This window comes from Epinephelus lanceolatus, chromosome 19 (genome assembly GCF_041903045.1).
Source record: "Epinephelus lanceolatus isolate andai-2023 chromosome 19, ASM4190304v1, whole genome shotgun sequence".
Taxonomy (NCBI): Eukaryota; Metazoa; Chordata; class Actinopteri; order Perciformes; family Serranidae; genus Epinephelus; species Epinephelus lanceolatus.
Window position 1 is genome coordinate 22,329,791 of NC_135752.1, and position 19,191 is coordinate 22,348,981.

A 19,191-nucleotide genomic window follows, 5' to 3' on the forward strand; every position below is an offset into this window, starting at 1 on the left:
GAACCAACTGTTCAAACATAAATCACAGAGAGCTTGTGTGCTTGACCCCACCGCTCCAACACACAAAGCACAAGAGGAGGAAGCGCAGGATATCCTCCAGTTAACCTCCAATCTGCCAATCACAGCTTGATGGCACATTTTATCCCATCTTCAGTAACCTTGTCAAATTATCTTCGCTGTCAGCACAGCGGTGTCACAAAATCTAACGCAAATCTGACTTATTGTCTTAAAAAATAGACCTTAGCGAGTCTATTTTCTCATTCTCAGACGTGCTTTTTGTTGAATCAAAGCAGACACAAACACGCAAGATCAAACTGGCGCCCAGATCAAGGCTAGCGTGAGGAGAATCAAAGCCTTTTGATGCACATTCTGTTCAATTTTTGCCTCTGCTGACTGACACCTTGTCTCTATTAAGGGCTAAAAATAAAAAATAAAAACTGATGAAGAGCTTTCAGCGGCATGTAAGCACCACAGAAATTTGCAAAAATCCCACACAGCGCTGAGTGAGTACTGTGCGTATGCTTTGACTGCTATCTCAGTGTGTTGTGACACCTGTTTGGCTCCAACAATACCCCAAAATTAGACCCAACACATTGTTATGCACAAAGCACTTTCCAGTTTAATGGGATATCTCATCTCTCAGTCTAATTACTACCTGCATTAATTCAATGAGGGCTATAGCAGCATTAAACCCACAACACTAGTACTATACAGTCAACTACTACAAAGCAATATACATCTATTTTGAGTCTAAAAATGATGACCAGACTCCAGTTTCCTCACTGGCTGACAGCTGAGGCCAGTGCAGAGGTGCCTTCACATGCAAACTGCATAAGGAGGCTTAAAATCTTTAAAAAGATCTGATCTTCATCTCAAAATACAAAGTAAATATACTTTTCAATCTCCAAAGATAATTTTGCTTCCTCAAATATGTGTTGCAGTGGAAATGTCCAGAATCACTGTTCTATTGACAGCATATTTAGCCTTACAGAGAAGTTTTGTGTTGTGTTTGCATGATGACCGATCCAACTTTTTCTCTCCCAATGCCAAAACCTCAACTCAGGGTCTGAAAAATGAAGCTGACGCTTTACTGCCAAAAACTGCAGTTCCTTGAATGGCCACTTGAGGCTGGCTCCAGAAGCGAGTCAATCCCCATAGACTCCAGTGTTAAAATGTCCAACTCCACAGCGGAAATAAACATGTTTTCAGCCTGATACAATAAATGGTTTTGGTTTCTATAGCTAATTTTCGCAAGGCTTGATGTTACACATAGTTAAGGGCATGGCCACTTAAGTGACAGGTGTCACCAAGGTCTATGAGTCAGATCCCCCCCATGCTGCTCTTAAGCTCCACTCTCTTGTCCAAATATATATTCATCAAGATTTTCAGTCATCCAAGTCATGATAATCTTAAGTGCTCAGTTCTGGAGTTTTGAAGAACTCCAGAACTGAAGAAGCCACTTGGATGAGAGGTGAAACATCTTCAAGAAACTCAAGCAAGTCCAGTTGCCTTCAATACAGCACTTAAGACATTCCAATATAGTAACTTCTGGCTCCATAAAAGCAAGATGGCAACGGCCAAACTACTTCAAAGTGGCAGCCCACAATCCACTGAGTGACAAAATGGTAGCTACGTCCATTCTTTAACACAATCTATTGGTATCTGCCAACACCAAGTACCAATCCGATACGAGTCTTTTTTCTAAATGTCAAATCTGTAATCCTCAATGTGTGGAACTTACTAGAATTGTTTTAAATTCAAGATTGATGCTGCCAATACTCAGGCACTCTGGATCGGTGCAACCCTAACTGAAACTTCCTCAGTCCACTTCAGCTCCAGCCAGGTTTCTTTTGCTCCAATTTCCTGGCTTCAGTGATCGGCAAAGGCAACCAAAGGTTAAACCCCATTCCTCAAAAAACCTTTAGGTGACATCACCAGCCACTGAAATGTGCCAAGCTTCCCAAGAAAGGGACATGACATCCAATTTAGTGTCCCAATTTTGGAGATTTTTCCTGGGCTATACCTTTCATTAGTTAGTTGGTGCTGTCTTTCCCTTTGTCTAGGAAGGCTCTTGACAATCAACTAATATCTGTCACCTGCAGCTTCACGTCTGTACAGTAGAGGATTGCCATAGGAGGGTGGAGGGAAGGGTGTGTGAATGTGTGAGTGTAAAGTAATGCGTGTGAGTGAGCTGTGCTTTTGGTCCCTAAGGCGAGCGGGACAGAGCTGAAGATTGTTCCGAGTGTTGATGGGTGAGTCCGCTAACATGAGTGAATGGTAAATGGAGCAGCACGTACATCAGAGTATACACATACTATACACATACAGTACTGTATTTGTAACAACAGTATTCCCTGCCAGCAGTGAGACTATAGAAAATGTGCTTTCTGACAGGAAAAGTGTGTGTGTTTGTGTGTGTGTGTGTGCAGGTGTGATTAGGTGATGAGTGTGTTCAGTAGTAGCGAGCACCTCTGGTCCGGGCCACGTAAACAAACCTCGGGCAGCAGAGAGCGTGCTCAGAAAGGCTCAGAAAGACATCAAAGATAGAGGAAAAGTTTGAAGGAAGGAAAGAAGGAAGCATTATTATTCTAACAGCACAGGTTAATAGGAATACCAAAGATAATATTGCATCTCCTAGAACTAGCTTCAATTGCTCAGTGTATATAAAATTGGAAGAAAGCTATACCGTGATATTACAGTTACATTTCACTTTATAATTCTAAAATAATTTATACCAACAATAGTTATATTTTATAGAATATTTACATAAATACATCATCATATAGTAATATTATTGTCAACACATTGTTATAGAAACATACACCATACATATATGTGTATATAGTCATGTTATAGCCACACGTACACACACATACAATGAATATACAATCAGAATGAGCTATTGCAATGCTGTGTTGGGTAAAACTCCGTCGGACATTCACATCTTCTCAAGTAAGTAAGCTCGCAGAGAGGAGTTCTGGTGTATTGCTATAAGAAAGAAGTTCAGCCCAGCCTCACACAGTCGCAGCTGAACGTATCTCGTAAAATCCGAGTATTGCTTCGTGTAAAGTTACTCTCCTCTGAAGTGATAATCTGGGGGGAGAGAGAGGAGGATACACAGAGAGGAGCTCTGAGCCTCTCTGTCAGTATGTCACATAGTTGCTGCTGCTGTTGGGCAGAAAGTTTTTTTCCCCCTGGCGGACTGATCAAACGAAAACAGTTTTGGATCTGTGAGTCCATCACCTGGATAGAAAGGCAGTCCACTTTGACGGACAGAAAAACAGGTGTCCTGCGTATACAGACAGGTAAGTGTGGGGAGTGTATCCGATAACCTGCTGCCTCTAGAAGTCAGAGAAGAGATCCTGGGGACCCAGATGAATGATAAAAGGAGCGATGGTCCTCGGCTGGTAGAAGGGATTGTCAATGAAAAGACCACCTGCAGTTAGATGAAGAACAGAGACAAACAGAGCAGGGGTGATATTGCTATGCATATACAAAGACACATCTATTAAACACAATGTGAGGCTACTATATATCAAACTTTCTTCACTTCTTTGACAACAATATGGGCTGAAAGAGGAGCTATACCTGGAGATGTTCCAGTAAAAAAGATTACTCCCTGGGTGGCATTAATAACATTACATAAACTTGTCTATACTGTATGTCAAGTACTAAATTAAAGGAATAGTTCAGCATTTTGGGAAATACACTTATTTGCTTTCTTTATCATTATCATCCTGATTTTTGCTTTTTGGGTCTATTCTGTATTTGTGACATTGACTGTATGTCCTGGAGCAGGATCCACTTCACTGTTGCTCTTTCTTTGTGCCATTTTATTCCCTGTTTGATGCTTGATTTATACTTGATGCATCTGGGAGGGTCACGCATAGATGCACGGCCAAAGTGACGTCACACCATCGAACACATCCCTTTGTGGCGGATTTTTAGCCTGTCTGTGCACGTCCCACATTTTTTAACAATGCGGATGTGAATAGCAATTGTAAAAACTTGTCAGTAGTAATCCTTAGCTCCACTTCATTCATTTTGTGTGCAATGGATCTGACGTTGGCCAGAAAGAGGCACGGGAGCGGGGGTTTATGTGGCTGCTTCTTTAGCCTAGTTAGCACACCAGCTCGGCATCAACGCTTTTGTTTCCTCTTCCTACGCCGTCTTTGCCGCTTGTTGGAGTTGACAACAATCCACGGAGACCCCAGTGATCAGGAGATATCTGCTGGTATGTTGTGCATCTGTTAAAAGAAGCTCATAACAGAGGAGCTACTTTGTAGGTTGATGTTAATTAAATCCCGTCAACTATACATAAGCTTAGCCTGGCAGAGCTCACCAGGATGAAACAACAAACACAACAAGATACATAACAAAAAGCATCAAACAGGAGAGCTAAGAGCCGCTACACATGCGCGTGCCACCATCTTCGCCATCTCCCAAACCACTGGGACGGAGAACCATGCTGTAGATGCGAGTTTTCATTGCACTGCCCCCTAAATTTGGGAGAATATCGGTTTGCCTGGGGAAGAAACTGCACCAAGTATAAAAGATCCAAGTGTGTCAGCTTGTGTCTGTGCAGGAACTGAAACTGTGTATATCCTTATCTGAAATGAGGGTCAGTGGACAGAGGGTATCCTGTGTTGAACAGACTGTAAAGCCCTTTGATGCTAATTTGTGATTTGTGGCATTGAGTTATGTAAATAAACTACCTGAACTTCTACACTTGCGGCAGCAACTCAATCCCAACCCAGCGGGCGCAATCCACCTGGGTCTTGTTCAGGAGTGAGGGTAAAGGAGCCTGACTGACAGGAGGATTGGTGCAGCGTCAGCAGAACTAATGGGTGTGGTAGCTGACAGTTGTTAGAAGGCAGGGAACTGAGCCAAAAAGCTTTAGAAGGCCAAAATGAGTTTCCTCCATAGGGTGGCTGGGCTCACCCTTAGCAATATGGCAGGGAGAGGTGCTCAGGCATCTTCTCAGGATGCCTCGTAGACGCCTTCCTTAGGAGGTTTTCTGGGCACGTCCAACTAAAATGAGACCCTGCAGGTAGGCTCAGAACACACTGGAGAGATTATATATCTCATCTGGCTTGAGAACACATCCAGATTACCCAGGAGGATTTTAAAAACATTGCTGCTGAGAGCCTGCTGTCACCATGACCTGCTCCCAGGTAAGCAGAAGGAAATGGACAAATAAATTAAAACTGGCTTGACAAAACTGATACTAGCCTTAAATTTGGAGCTGGAGCCATGATATGGTGAGTTTCTTAAAACAAAGACCAAAGGCAGGGGAAAAACATCGACCTATCAGCAACACTCTGCTCTGTCCATGAGATATAATGTGGTCAGAGTCAGGCTAGCTGTTTCCCTCCGTTTCCGGTCTAGCTAAGCTACGCCAGCTGGCTGCAGCGTCATAAGTAGCATACAGACATGTGGGTGGTATCAATCTTCTCATCTAACTCTCGACAAGAAAGCAACGAACTGAATTTCCCAAAACTATTCCTTTAATATCCTACAACTATTCCAGTCATGGATATCCAGAAGGAGCTGAGTGAAAAGCCTCATCACAAATATTAAATGTAACATGTAAAGACTGAAGATGAGATCAGACACAGGTGAAGCCATTTTGAAAGTACATTTATACACATGGACATGCTCTCTCTTGGGCTTCAGCTCTCACTTATAACGAATTCAACCTTGAACAGAAGAACATCAGTAAATACACACAGAATTCAAACAGCTGGAAATTCATCTTCAGTCATGTGAGATTGAAGTAAAGCTTCGGTGACGTCAGACAAATATAATTTGAAAGGTTTTTACAACAACTCAATGGAGCTCAACCAACCATTGGACAAGATACTGGGTCCTCTCATCCAATGGCTGCGCCTCATAGCTGTAACCATGGAGACGTCGTCAGGGGAGGGGTTATCTCTCGCTGTGGCTGGATGACCAAGACGTGGTGAAGGTCCAGCGTAACTCTGTCTTGGCTGGTGCTGACCTCTGACTAACATGTTGGAGTACGTTTTTTTATAATTTCTAGCAAAGTTCCTCTTATTATTTATTTCACCTGTGATATTAAGTCATCAAATATTTAAAATCTTTATTTGAAACACAGACCGAGTCAAGAGGGATAGTTTGGAGCCCAGGTTTCAGCGGCTCAGTTGGTGCTGATCCTTAATTGAGCAGAAACGTGCAAAACAATAAATACAGCATGATACTGATATAATGAAACAACATAAAACACACTGACAGTGAGGTTTTAATTCATGTGGGTCTCTTATTGCTGCTTTATTAGTTTTCAGCCATTTTATGCCAACTGAATTCAGCTAAGACAATGTACTGAGGCTCTAAACTTGCTGCTGCAAAAGGCTGAAGTCAGCTTATATGACAACCTATAAAGGCTCTGCATATATACTGTAGGTGATACCTCTGATAGCTGCAGGAAACACGCCAAATATTAATCCATGTAAGGTAATGGGATCGTGCAGCTGAATGCAAGATGCAGGATCTGATGAGAGCTTTCTAAATTCATCTGTTGTCTTCTTGCCTTTCTCTCTGAATATCTATAAGCTGAGGGTCAAAGGGATGCGACAAGACACCCTGAGGTACGTGAAAAGATTGAAATTCAATCCGTGTGCATGTATGAGGGTGGAATATTAAAGCTCAATGTTGAAATGTAAGGTCACAGTATCATGTGCAGGTGGACAGAGGTAAATCAAGTCCCCAGCAGCTGAAAGCCTTAAAATCAGATATACACCAGGCAACGCTCAGCTTTTATAGGAGATAAACTTTATTTAACATTATTATTTATTTATTCCTATACATCCTTCACACAGCTCATTATTATTTCCTTTTTACAGAGAATGTGTGTGTGTGTGTTGTGTGTATCATATTGCAAAGGCTATATCCTCTTCCTGGCAAAAAAATAAACACAATAACAAAAGGCTGATATATATAATTTAGACTCAAAGAATGAGGTCACAGTTCACAGTACAAATCGTTCAAGTTTTTGTTTGTCTCTTAAGAACTTAAACCTGCAGTATTTTTTCATGTCCATAAAAGTTTCTGGAAACAGTGAGAAAAAAAACAACGCTTTTACAAATCTTCAGCTCAAGTCCTTAATCCTCTCCCCATCATTGATATTGTAGAAAAAACAAAACAAAACTGAGTTTCCCTTCTATATAAAAGCGAGCTGTACGGCTTGGAAAAAGCATTTGGTATGTATGAAAACATGTTTGGTGTGTGTGTGTCTCCTGTGCTAAAAGAAGTAGTGGGGGACGGGGTAGGCGGGCACTTTCATGACAGGCAACAGAAGCATTCTCTTGGGCAAACCTAGAGGGGAGACATGAGAAGAGCACAGCTCTGCATGAGTCCAGGGCAATAAATAAACCAAGTGTTTCTATGCTCACTACACTACACACTACGCTACATCTAGGTCCAACAAACACCCCTCGCAAGACACAAATAGGGCACCCAAGGGGGGGAATGTGAGTGTGTGAGAACAGGCAGGCTAGCGTGTAAACTAGGTGACATCCTTCATCAGTGGTTAGAGGGACCGAGAAGGAGAGAGATTCAGAGTGAAAGAGAAGAAAGGAAAAGCCCAAAGTTAAGGATTAGTTTATTACAACTTAGGTCTTTTTTCTGTAGTTTTAGCAATCTTTTCCATCGGTTATAAAAAGATTGTATTCATCTAGTTAATTAGCATTAAGTGTTAGTGGCATGTAATGTGTTAAAATTATGTGCTGGCATCACTAAAGTTAATTAAAAATCACTTTTCGTGGTGGACACACAAATTCCCTGGACGTCACGCAATAGCAAAAGAGCGAGAAAGTTTGCATAGTGTGGGCGGGTGGGATGGTGGATAGGTCAAACAAACAGAGGACTTTCACCCATGAGCCACTGTTTTACTTTATCTACCTACATACAACAGTGTCATGTTAGATGACGCAGTTATGTCTTGTACTAAACCTAACCGAGAATGTTTTCCCCTAAAGCTAACCATGTTAAAAAAACTGCAACCATTTGTGGTGCAGGGACGTAATTTTAAAGATATACTATGCAGGATATTTTTTTTCACAAAAACAATAGACTCATTTAGAAGTAATCCCTCCCAATCATCACTTATGACCCACTAGATGTGTGTGTGTGTCTTACTTTCTTCTTATCTTCTGTGTTCAGGATGTTTATGGGTATGTAACCCTATGGGTAGGAATCAGGATACTAAAGTCACGATACAATATTATTGAGATGTTAAACATGTTGCGATATGCTGAGTATTGCAATAAATTTTTTGTCCCCAAAGTAAAACTTTATCAACATCTGTTTTATCTAATAAAACAAAAACACTTTAATGATTTTTACTGCAGCAAAATGTATCTAGTAGACTGAAAAGGCACTTGATTATATCATTCTAGTGGGCTACCAATCATTTAACTTGTATTTGTAATCTCAATAATTTATATAACAAAAAAATAGATACTTGGCGTCCATGTGATGACACGATTGCCATACAAAAATATCACGATACTACGCTGTATCGATTTTTTCCCCCACCCCTATTACCGCCACAGCAGTCAGCTGAGGTTGCGGCTTTATAACAAAATGGCGACAAGGTGCCAGACTGTAAGCAGCAGGCATCCAAGTGACACAGCTCCTTAAAATGCAAATATAGCAAGAGTGTAACGAGAGTGAATCTGGTGTTGGCTTTCACACTTTCACTTCTGCTGGTGAGTGCGTTTACAAACAGTAACCAACTATCCTGTATAGTCCACCTATAACACATTACATGTCACCATTACCAAATGCGGTGTTAAGAGGTTGTGGTCATTTCACGTATTTCTGTGAGATCAGATTACTTTGTGTTTTTAAGTTTGTCGTATCTATGGTTTGGTTCTTTTCAGTGATGTCACATTGCCAAATGTCAGCAATTACTGATAGGAATGATGGACAAAACTACTAGTGTAGGACCCAACTAGTAATAAAGTGGAACAATCCTTTAAAGGAGACAGCTGTGCAGAAGAAGTTGTTGTTTGTACTGTGAAGTAAAGGAAATGTGTCATTCTACCAAAGCTTTTTAATAATGTCTATGTTCCATGATAACCTGTTCTGTGTTCTCCAACATAATGTTCTGTGCCCTATAATATCATGCCTGTGCTCTATGATCTAGTGTTTCACGTCCTACAATGTGATATTCGTGCTTCACAGAACGTTCTGGTGCTCTACCGAGCCCAGCAGCAGTCTAGAAAGTGTTTGCCAACGAGAAAGCCCAAAGCAGCAGCGTGTGCCGCAGCTCAGTGAAAAGCAGGAAACAGGATGAAAGCTTTGTATTAAAAAAAAGCTTAAAGTAGTTCCCAATTTTATCATGTGCCTTTATTCTCTCTTTTGACTGAAATACAGGCTCCAGTGGGACCAACAAAAAGTCTGTTTTTACCAATTCGGACACGTTTTCCTCTTATTCTGGAAAGTGGATATTAACAGTACTATTAGTGTAATAAACAACATATCTCTCGTTCTTATTCTTCCCTCGATCTGCAGCTCAGCATTATAAGTCAACTGGGTGTATAAAGAAAACATTTTTCACCTTTACTCTTTGCACAGGGTCTCTGGTCACATGTTGGGAACCATGAAGCAAAAAGTGAAGCTGAACAGTAACGAAAAACCACCCCAGCCAGCAAGGTCTCAACATACAAGCTGTGTTGACGCAAATTGGCGGGAATGAAGCATTTCATTTGAGTTTTATTCCATTTCCATTCCATTTTCTTTTTCAAATAACACAAATTGAACTTCCTACCTTCATGTAGGAGGTTACAGCTCAGGTTAAAGCTCAGGGTCAGCTGAACTCACAATGATCACCCACCAAGATGCGTGACGTGTGCTTGTGAGTCACGGGGCAGAGGTGCACACAGTGCGCAACAGTTTTTTACTTCATCAACCCCACAGAGGATAGAGGGCATTTAATCGCCTCTTTATTAGCCAAGGCTTTTTACTGGCCGGGCACGAAGCAGCCTACTGAATGCTTTATTAAATATTTTAGATGTCATGGCCATTAATAAACTTTAAAATAAGAAGCATAAAATAAAAAAAAACCAATTCTAACAGCTTGCTAGTTCAATGAAAGCAGCAACTACCTTTGAATTCTGAGGGTTTCAGTACGCACCGCAGTCACAATAAAAAGCGTGAAAAGCGTGCCGATGCCAGGGACTGAAACGAAACACCTCAAATAAACTCAGAGATCCAGCTCCACCATAAACAGACAAACTAAGGCGCACTTCATATATGAGGCTGTTGGGATCTCAGGGGGGCACTAGACGTCTGCCTGGGGCCCCAGATCAGTTTCTCCAAGCACATAAGACCTATTCAAACTCAAAGCTGTAGGATGGACAGAGAGGCCTCCCAATGCTACATGTGTGCACACACTACACAAGGCCAAGTCTGTCGAAGGTGTGACAGGGGGACGCATGTGTGAGTGAGTTTTGCACCAATACTTACGCAGCTAAAGGTCAAGGACTAGTATAGATTTTAGCCTGTGCGTGTGTGTGAGAGAGCCCAGTGGCCACTTTCAGCAGTAAGGACATAGAAACCCCTCAGCAGCGGTAACATGACAGGAGCAGCACTGCAGTGGCAAAGCTCCCCCGCCACCCTGTCTTAAATAACAGCGGGTAAAGTGAGGAACTCACACTATGTGTTCTGCTAATCTTAACAGAAATGATGATGAGGGCAGCAAAGGCAGCGTGTCTGGGTCGTTATAAGTCCTTGAAAGCTTGTATAGTTAGTTGATGTTAGAGTTTATTACTCTTTTCTGTTTTCATTCAACTTATGCAAAGGCGAAGGACTGCGAGTGCAGCCATGTGTCATTATGTTTTTGATTGGTTTTTGGGAGTTTTGGCGTAAAAGCTTGAAGCTGACGGCAGCTCTTAACTGACAGCAGTGATCCGTAAGAGATGAGGGAGTGAGTGGCAACAAGCAGATTAAGAAACCAAGTGGTGAGCAGACAAAAAGCCAAAGTACAGACAGATTTGCTTGGAGCACACAACAAAGAGGCAACAGTGTAAGATTTGTTTGATCATGACTGAATCAAGTTTTGAAGTAAGTTCGAGAAAAGAAGGGAATTTGAAGCAAAAGGAAGTCGAGTAGAGGGTCTTATGATGTAACATAAACCTACTTAATAATTAATTTGCCTACAAATATTTAGCAGTTATGCTGGATTAGAAGTGAAGAGGTTATAGACCGTATAAGGACGGTGAAATGAGTTGACAGGGAAAACAAACAGGGAGCACGTACCGTACGCAGGAGCAGCTGCTGCAGCAGGGCTGTAGCCATACGGTGTCCCAAAGCCTGTTGGAGAAGAGGTTACAGAGTCTAATTCAATTGCGCACTTGTTTAATTCAAAGTAACATTTCAGTATCTCTTCAGTAAGTGTAGATGAGTGTTTTGGCAGTGGACAGCTGTGGGTTCGGGTTTAAAGACCTGAGTGGAAGTTACACTCCTTCCTAAGAAGATTTACACACTGTTCATTCACTTATTCACACACAATAGGGTTGTGTGTGTGTGTGGAGGTTAAGCACAAACTAAACATTTACAGTATATTATATATATATATATACAGTATGTTATATCTATAAAATTCTGATTAAAAGTGAAAATAAGGGGCCAAGAATACTATTCAAGTCAAAAACTGATATGGGGATCCAACAAATGTGGGCATAAATAATTTGACATCTATCCTCTCACTACCTGGTGTGACATATCCAGGTGCGGCTGCACTGACGAAGGCTCCTCTCGCGAGTGCTGCTCTTCCTCTTCCTCTGGCTACCTGAGCTGCTACTGCTGAGGCTGCTGCTGCCGCGGCCAGGGCTCCTTTAGACTGAACACAGACACATGACATGAAAAGTGTGTTTCAAACATAGTATAAAGACACACAGATGCACAGATGTTTGTCTGTATGGATATGGTGAGCAGAAATAAGGCATAAAAGCACACACACTTATCAGGGACATTGTTCTGAAGCATTATGGGCCTCATTGTTCACAAACCTGTCACACAGGCTCATTGACAAGTGGAGGAGCGGTGATCTGATAACTGGTCAGGTATTGAGCTGATTGATTAGACACTTGTTAAACGCAGTGCTGTTGATTACTGATGGGTGAACAAGGTGGACAAATCATCCCGCGACTCCACAGAGATGATTACTGATCACAGGAAAACCTTTAAACTTTATCATCTTCAAATCTGCACTGACATTTTGGCTCTCAAGGAAGAAAGGACCAGATTGCTTCGATTATACATTTCATATTGTGTGCGTAAATGCTTCACAATGAAGCCGAACCCTCTGTGTCTGGTATGTACTGTATGTGTGTGTGTGTCTCCTTACCTGAGGCAATATCTTCTTCTTCTTGTTTGCAGCTGCGTTGGGACCAGAGAAGAGTTTTTCCAGAGCTGCTAGAGCGGCACTGGCCTTTGCTACTTTTTTGTTGGGGCCTGCCCCGCGAAACTTCTGCCCATCGACCTCCACCTGACATGAACACACACAAACACACACACAAAATTTGAAATATTCATCAAAAGATTTTTTATGATTAGACTTCTGCATTGGATTTTCTGTGTTAATTATCATATCTACTCAAGGTGTCATATTTCATGTTATAACCCTGTCAAAACTATCAATCGCACACCAATTCTGCCCCAAACTCGGTGTGTTTATCAGTCATCAGTAACTCAGCCAGTGAGTCTGGCTGAACAGGACGGCTTGTTTAGCGATGGCCTGCTGTCAAGCGGGCTTGCTAATCAATCAGCAGAGCGACGGAGCAGCCAGGCATGTCGGAAAACAACACACCCCACAGAGAACGGGCCTGCTCCAGGAAGCAAGTTGACTGATTGACGCTACCAGTGATCAGCTTGTTTCGGAGTGTGAGTGTGAGTGTGTGTGTGTGTGTGGCTTACCCTCTGTAGGTGTCTCCCCCTGGCTAACGTGTACTTTTTTCTATCATTTTTGATTACATGTCATGGCCCCAAACTCTTTTACATGTGTATGTGTTTTCTAATCTTTTCCCAGAGGCAGTCAGTGTGTGTGAATGAAGCTCTGACCTCCATAACAAAGCGTTTGTCGTGGCTGCCTCCGCTTTCAGAGATGAGTTCATATTTGAGGCCTCGTCTCTTTTCGTTTAGCTCCATGACGGGGTTCTTTCCACTTGCCGTCAGTATGGGACCCTGAGTTCGCACCTGGGGAGTGAAACAATTATTAAAGTACTTTAATTTTAAAGCATCTTCATAGCTTTATTAGAAAGCACACTGCGGACAGTAAACCTGAGAGATGGAGCAAGTGCATGGATGTGAGCAGGGTGAAGCTGTGACAAAATTTTGATACCTTCTATGACCTTAAACCAAAGTGACTATTAGATTTTAATTACTTAAAATCAAAATTTGCAACTTAGACTTTAAAAAAGTATTCAAACTGAGTGTATGCAGTAGTGTGTCAGCACGTTTCTCAATCCTCACCTCCAGTGTGTTGGAACTGTCCGAGGAGTGTGTTGGGTTATTGCTAGTGTGCGATGACGTCTCACTCTTCCCCTCACCATCCGACTTCTCGTCTGAACTCATGGGGTCCAGGTCTGAGTCGAAACCTGTTGGGTAGCCCATTGCCTGGAGAACCTAGAAAGGGAAGATAATGATAAAGTAAAAAGGAGTTGGAAGGAAAGAAACCGCAAACAAAAACTAGAATTACCGCCTTCACCAACCAGTCAAGTTGCAGATACAGTTTACACCCACGTCTGTCCAGACACATATATAGCAATAACAGGAGACAATGTTGTATGGATGGATGTTGATGTAAAGAAGCTACATATTCTAAAACATGGATGCTTCACACATCTTCAACCAGACAGCAGAGAAGATCTATGCAATCAGCACATTTTCAAGGTGGACACCCAAGATTGGAGTCACCAATTCGGAATAAAATTTATTTTGTGAGGTCACAGTGAGCTTGACCTTTGACCACCAAACTCTAATCAGTTCATCGCTGAGTCCAAGTGGATGTTTTGGCCAAGTCTGAATAATTCACTTAAGGTGTTCCTGAAATGTCACGCTCGCAAAAATGAGACAGCCAAATGAAAACATAATGCCTGCAGCCACGGCTGTCACCCATGCAGAGGCATAAAAACTACAGCTAAAAATTTGTATTTGAAACCCGAACCATTATTGGTTTTAATGTAAACAGACATATGCTATGACAGTTGTTCTGACAACAATCATATTTATTTAACAACTTGTATTTTGCTGCTATTGTGCATCATTAACAGGCGGCTCGCTCAGTGTGTGACGTGCACTTGTAGATAAAATATAGGCCTATATTAATGAAGGTTCATTAGTACGGTTTTGTATTTCTCTGTAATGTAGCACAGTGTTAACATTGTTACTGATACTATTCTTTCTCACACCTTGAATTCAAACCATTGTGCTGCCCCACCCAAAATATATCATTTAATAATTAAATTAATATCGTAAACATGCGGATGACTAGTCAACTAATGGCCCTAAATGACAACTATTGGATGACTAGGAAAATTCTTAGTTGGGGGCATCTTGAATATTTGGCTAAGCCGCATGTTAGCGAGATATAATGTCATCTAGTCTAGCACAGTGGTGTGTAAACGGTTATTTAGCTAGCTGAATGGAGATGTCCTCAGTCAACCATCTAACACGGTGATACCCAACTTATATTTTTGTACTTTTAATGTAAATAAGGTACAAGAGTACATAAAGAGCATCAAACTAGAGCTGGACCACCTGACAAAGGTCTGGCCTAAGCCCTGAATATCCTCAAATCCTGGACACACCCCTGCCTACACCTGACCTATGCCAGTTGCTGCAGCTGGCCCCTGGCCTCCTGCCATTTTGCAAAAGTTGCCCCAAGGCAAAGCAAGTCGAGCATCCTTGATCTAACATCTTGGAGAATTTATTTGCTAAGCTGCTGAAATAAAACACTAAGTGGGATGAGACAGGTTTTGCAATATGAAAACGATTTCACTCTGACACATTAATGTGTGCAATGCCTCTGTTTCAAACAGAATTTAATGGTGTCACCAGCCATAAAGGTAGAGAGCTGCTACCAAGGGCAATGAGAATGAAAAGCAGTGCACAGACAGGAAATACAACCACATCCGTCACCCCTCCACCGTGTTGATGACACAAATTTGTATATTCTTACAAAATAATTCTACCAGAAGCAGCAATATTGCAGCATACTGCATGTACTGACATGACAGAGTTTAATCTAACTCACACAATGCCTACAATAAGCCATTATGATACACTGGCTGTACAGAGTCTACTGTAAGTCCTCGACAGCACACAGAGTGGCAAAGTGATTCAGAACAATATGCACACGGAGAGAATAGAAGAATGACACGTTTCTGACCCAAATGGGTGATTGTGTTACAGCCACTGAACCAGCCAGTACAGTGGGAGAGTACAGCGCAGAGAGAGGGAGAGAAAGTGAGGCAGAGGAGGGGAGATCAAAAGGTGAGTACATGAGAGAAAGAAAGTGAGTGAGAAGGAGAATGGAAAAGGGGGAGAAAGAGCCTTTTATGGGAATGGAGCGGATAGCGGATTATCCCGGCTCTGTGCTCTAGAGAGCCTCTTTGTTCACAACCACTTTGGGATTACATGGATTTGCCCACCTCCATCTCTCTGCAGACCCACACACACAAACACACACACACCAATAGGCATCCAGAGACAAAAACACATTTGCAGATACGCACAGGTTTGGCTGCGGCTGGAGCTTAAAAGGTACTTTAGGTAGCCAAAAGAAGAATCATCCATCTCTCTTTCCTTTATTAGTGGGTCTTTAATCATTGTTCTATTCTGTATACAGTTTGTCCGAATATGTTTGTCCACACACTCTTCCTTACCTTGACAGCGACGTGGAGCTTGGCGGTCTTCTTGGAGGACCCAGATGCTTCGTAAATGGTTCCATCCAGATCCACGGACATGGTGAAGACCGGAGCGTGAACCGGGCCCGACTGGGACAGCAGGCGATACTGCAGCCCCGGCCGGATCTGGTTCAACCGCATCAGGGCGTTCATTGGCTGGTTGGAGTCTATGGCTTTACTGTCTAGGACTAATGGAAAAAAATGGAGGGGGGTATGGTTACAGTAGAAAGTAGAGCATATTGGGAGAAATTTAAAAAGGGTTTGTAGAAGGTGTACCAATTATCCAGGCGGAATTGGACAGACTGGGCCGATCCAGAGATCCTGTACCTAATAAATCACATTTTCTAAAGGTTTTCAGCCCCCATGCTGGGGTTGTTTTCATGATGAATAAAAGGTGCCTCTCTATTTTCTTTCTCTTTCAATCACTTTCCTCCTGTTTGCCAATATCTAAAAATGCCTCTCTGTCTCCATTAGTCGTGGTTCATCTTCTCCTTGTGTGAAGAAAGAGCCGGGGATGGTTGGGTGGCCTACTAAAACGTTAGCAATCAATACTATTGATCTGCCTCCAAGGGATGGAAGGAAGGTGGAAGGGAGAGAAGCAGACAGGGAAAAAATAGAGACAGGGAGAAGTGAGGCTTGTCTGTAGACAACAGAATATGATGACTCCCATCTCTAAGCATTGTGCTGCTTTGTTTGCAGAGGTTTGAATGAAAATAAAGGGAATCCGAAGCTTCCTTTCTTACTGTATTTAAAATAACTGGGTGATTAAACAGAATAATAGTAATGAAAGGTACTCTTCCTTCCCGTACCTTTCCTCAGATTCCTCTTCATCTTCTTGATGAGGTCCTTGTCATCCATCCCTCCGTCCTCATATGGCCTCTTGAGACCTAAGCCTGGAGTGAAAGCAAGAGGAAGAAACACAGAGAGAATTACTAATCAATCAGTGGCTACAAGAGATGTTTATATGAACGCACACTAAGGCGAATGTGTATGACAGAAAGACAGAAAGAAAGGAAGGTAAAACAAACAAGCATTATGTAAGAAGCAGCATAAAGATGGATAAACTCACAGACAAGATAAACAGAACAGACAGGCAGACCAGCAAACAATGAGGAAGACATATAAGCTCCTTTCCTGGCTGCACCTTAATCTGTAAATGCTCTGGCAATTTTCCATGTCAGCATCACGAGGCACCAAAGAGGCCTTGAGTCGATTTGTCATGAAAGTCAGCTTGAGAGTTTGCCAACTTTCTCTTGGGTGAACAAAAGCAAGGCAGCCATGTTTTTGCTGCGACACTGTCAAATAACAAGACATCAGAACATGATATCTATATGTTGCTGAACATTTCAGAGATGTTGATAGTGCTGTCAGTGCTGGTGTGGGGGTAAAAAAACATCGAACGCACCCAGAAAGGTCACGTCTTGTGCAAAAACATTTGATAGCAAGTCCGACCTATGTCTGAAACCTCTCTGCTGCAGGTTTCATGTGGGAATAACAGACCAGCACACAAGCTTTCACACAGGCAGAGTGAAAATTGATACGTACAGACTAAAAACCTGAGTAGACAGATGATCAAGCACATGCAGACAGGGACAGAAACACAGACATATGGGGGATATATTGGACAGAAGACAGACCTTCTTTATCAGACCACGGGTATTTCTGCGAGGGTTTATTTGAGGGAAGAGGATCCATCTCCAACACCTTGTAGATCTGTCCGAACGCCATGAGTCTGAGAGCATGCTGTTGGACGCAGAAGACTCAGATTCAAACTTCATTCACAGTATGGACATTAACAGAGTCAAACTATTTACTGTTGCTTTCAGGCAAAGAGGAACTCCAATCTGGACTGTGAAGGATGATGCACTGGTGTGTAGGAGGAAATGTCCATAGGCAAGGCAAGAGAAAATTATGTTCTTTAACTTGCTATAAACTTAAACAGTAAAATTAAACTTAAGAAATACAACATTTTAGTCCGTAGGCTGTGTTCACACCACGTTCAGCGGCAGTGTGGTGGTGTGGGAATGTCACTTAAATGGCCCATTTGTGGGGGAGTGGAGGAGACCAACTATAGAAAGCCAATCTCCCCATCTAAGCATATGAGTATTTATTTTTGGATCTGTAGATCATTACTGGATTATCTTTACCGCCACAAAAGACATATGAGTGTACACACAAACCACACAAGAGCTCTCCCTTGTCGTTATTTCTCTTACTTACTATAACATCTAACAATAGAAAGAGACTGTAGTACGTGTTCCTGTGGACATCTTAGTGTCTGATGCCCGGTTACGTGATTGGCCACCATGGCATTATGTCAGGTTGCGTTTCTCCAATAGTTGATTCTGTTTCAACTTCCCACTGTGTTTTGTTGGTCCAGCATCCCCTGCAGCTGTACCACCGCAGCCAAGACTCACTACACACATTAAAGTGTATGATTGATTGATTGATTGATTGATTATTTTTATTTACGTGTCATGCACAAAGTGCCCAACCCTCATGGGTTTATAAGACACCAAAAAAAGTACAGTTGCAGTGTACATTATTATTCTTCTTCTTATTATTTTTTTTCATTTCATACATAATTACAGCCCCTTTTACGGCTCAGACTTTAAACAGAATATTCTGCCTTCTCTCCCACGCTTTACAAATAAAATCTGCAACAAAAGTATGAAAGTGTATCATTTTTTGCCTTAACACCTTTAAGCGCTTCACCAGATTATATATATAGGCACTCTAGCAATCAATTATTGTACTGAAAATATACAATGATAGCACTTAAAATTGGATCCTACTTTTCCCATAATGCAACTTAACAGCATGGAGGCATACCCTGCCTCCTAAATGCCCACTTTTTTTTTCATAAATCTGCAATTAATGATTATTTTCATTGTCATTTATTCTGTTGATTATTTTCTAAATGAATTGTTTAGTTGTTAGGTCTATAAAATGTCAGAAAATGTTGATGAAATGTTGATGAAATATTTCCCAAAGCCCAAGATGACATTCTCAAATGTCTTGTTTTGTCAACAACATAAAAATGTTCAGTTTACTGCCATGGAGGAGTGAAGAAACCAATAAATAATCACATTTAAGAACCCCGAATCAGGGAGTTTTGCCTCTTCTTCTTAATTACTCAAACTGAATCATTGGTTTTCAAATGAATTTCACAGTTGAAAACTAATCGATTATTAGTTTATTAATCATTGCAGCTCCACCAACACCAGTTTGCAAAACCCCCCAACAAAACAAACAAAAA

General features: G+C 41.7%; 1 protein-coding gene across 4 annotated transcripts in view; it reads right to left on the minus strand.

Moving 5' to 3' along the window:
* Nucleotides 1-2,131: 2,131 nt before the first annotated feature.
* The window catches only part of strbp (spermatid perinuclear RNA binding protein), a 106,346-nt gene continuing 89,286 nt past the window's right edge, over nt 2,132-19,191 (minus strand). For 3 of the 4 annotated variants that reach the window (XM_033647733.2, XM_033647736.2, XM_033647734.2), the window contains 9 exons: nt 17,570-17,675; nt 16,742-16,825; nt 15,912-16,120; nt 13,498-13,650; nt 13,087-13,221; nt 12,374-12,514; nt 11,737-11,866; nt 11,284-11,337; nt 2,132-3,436 (listed from right to left, as the gene is read on the minus strand). In XM_033647733.2, the coding sequence (XP_033503624.2) occupies nt 3,342-3,436; nt 11,284-11,337; nt 11,737-11,866; nt 12,374-12,514; nt 13,087-13,221; nt 13,498-13,650; nt 15,912-16,120; nt 16,742-16,825; nt 17,570-17,675 (1,107 nt within the window). In that variant the 3' untranslated portion in view covers nt 2,132-3,341. Of the gene's footprint in view, nt 3,437-6,770; nt 7,336-11,283; nt 11,338-11,736; nt 11,867-12,373; nt 12,515-13,086; nt 13,222-13,497; nt 13,651-15,911; nt 16,121-16,741; nt 16,826-17,569; nt 17,676-19,191 lie in introns of those variants that run through there. The other variant, XM_078161881.1, reaches the window with a different exon arrangement.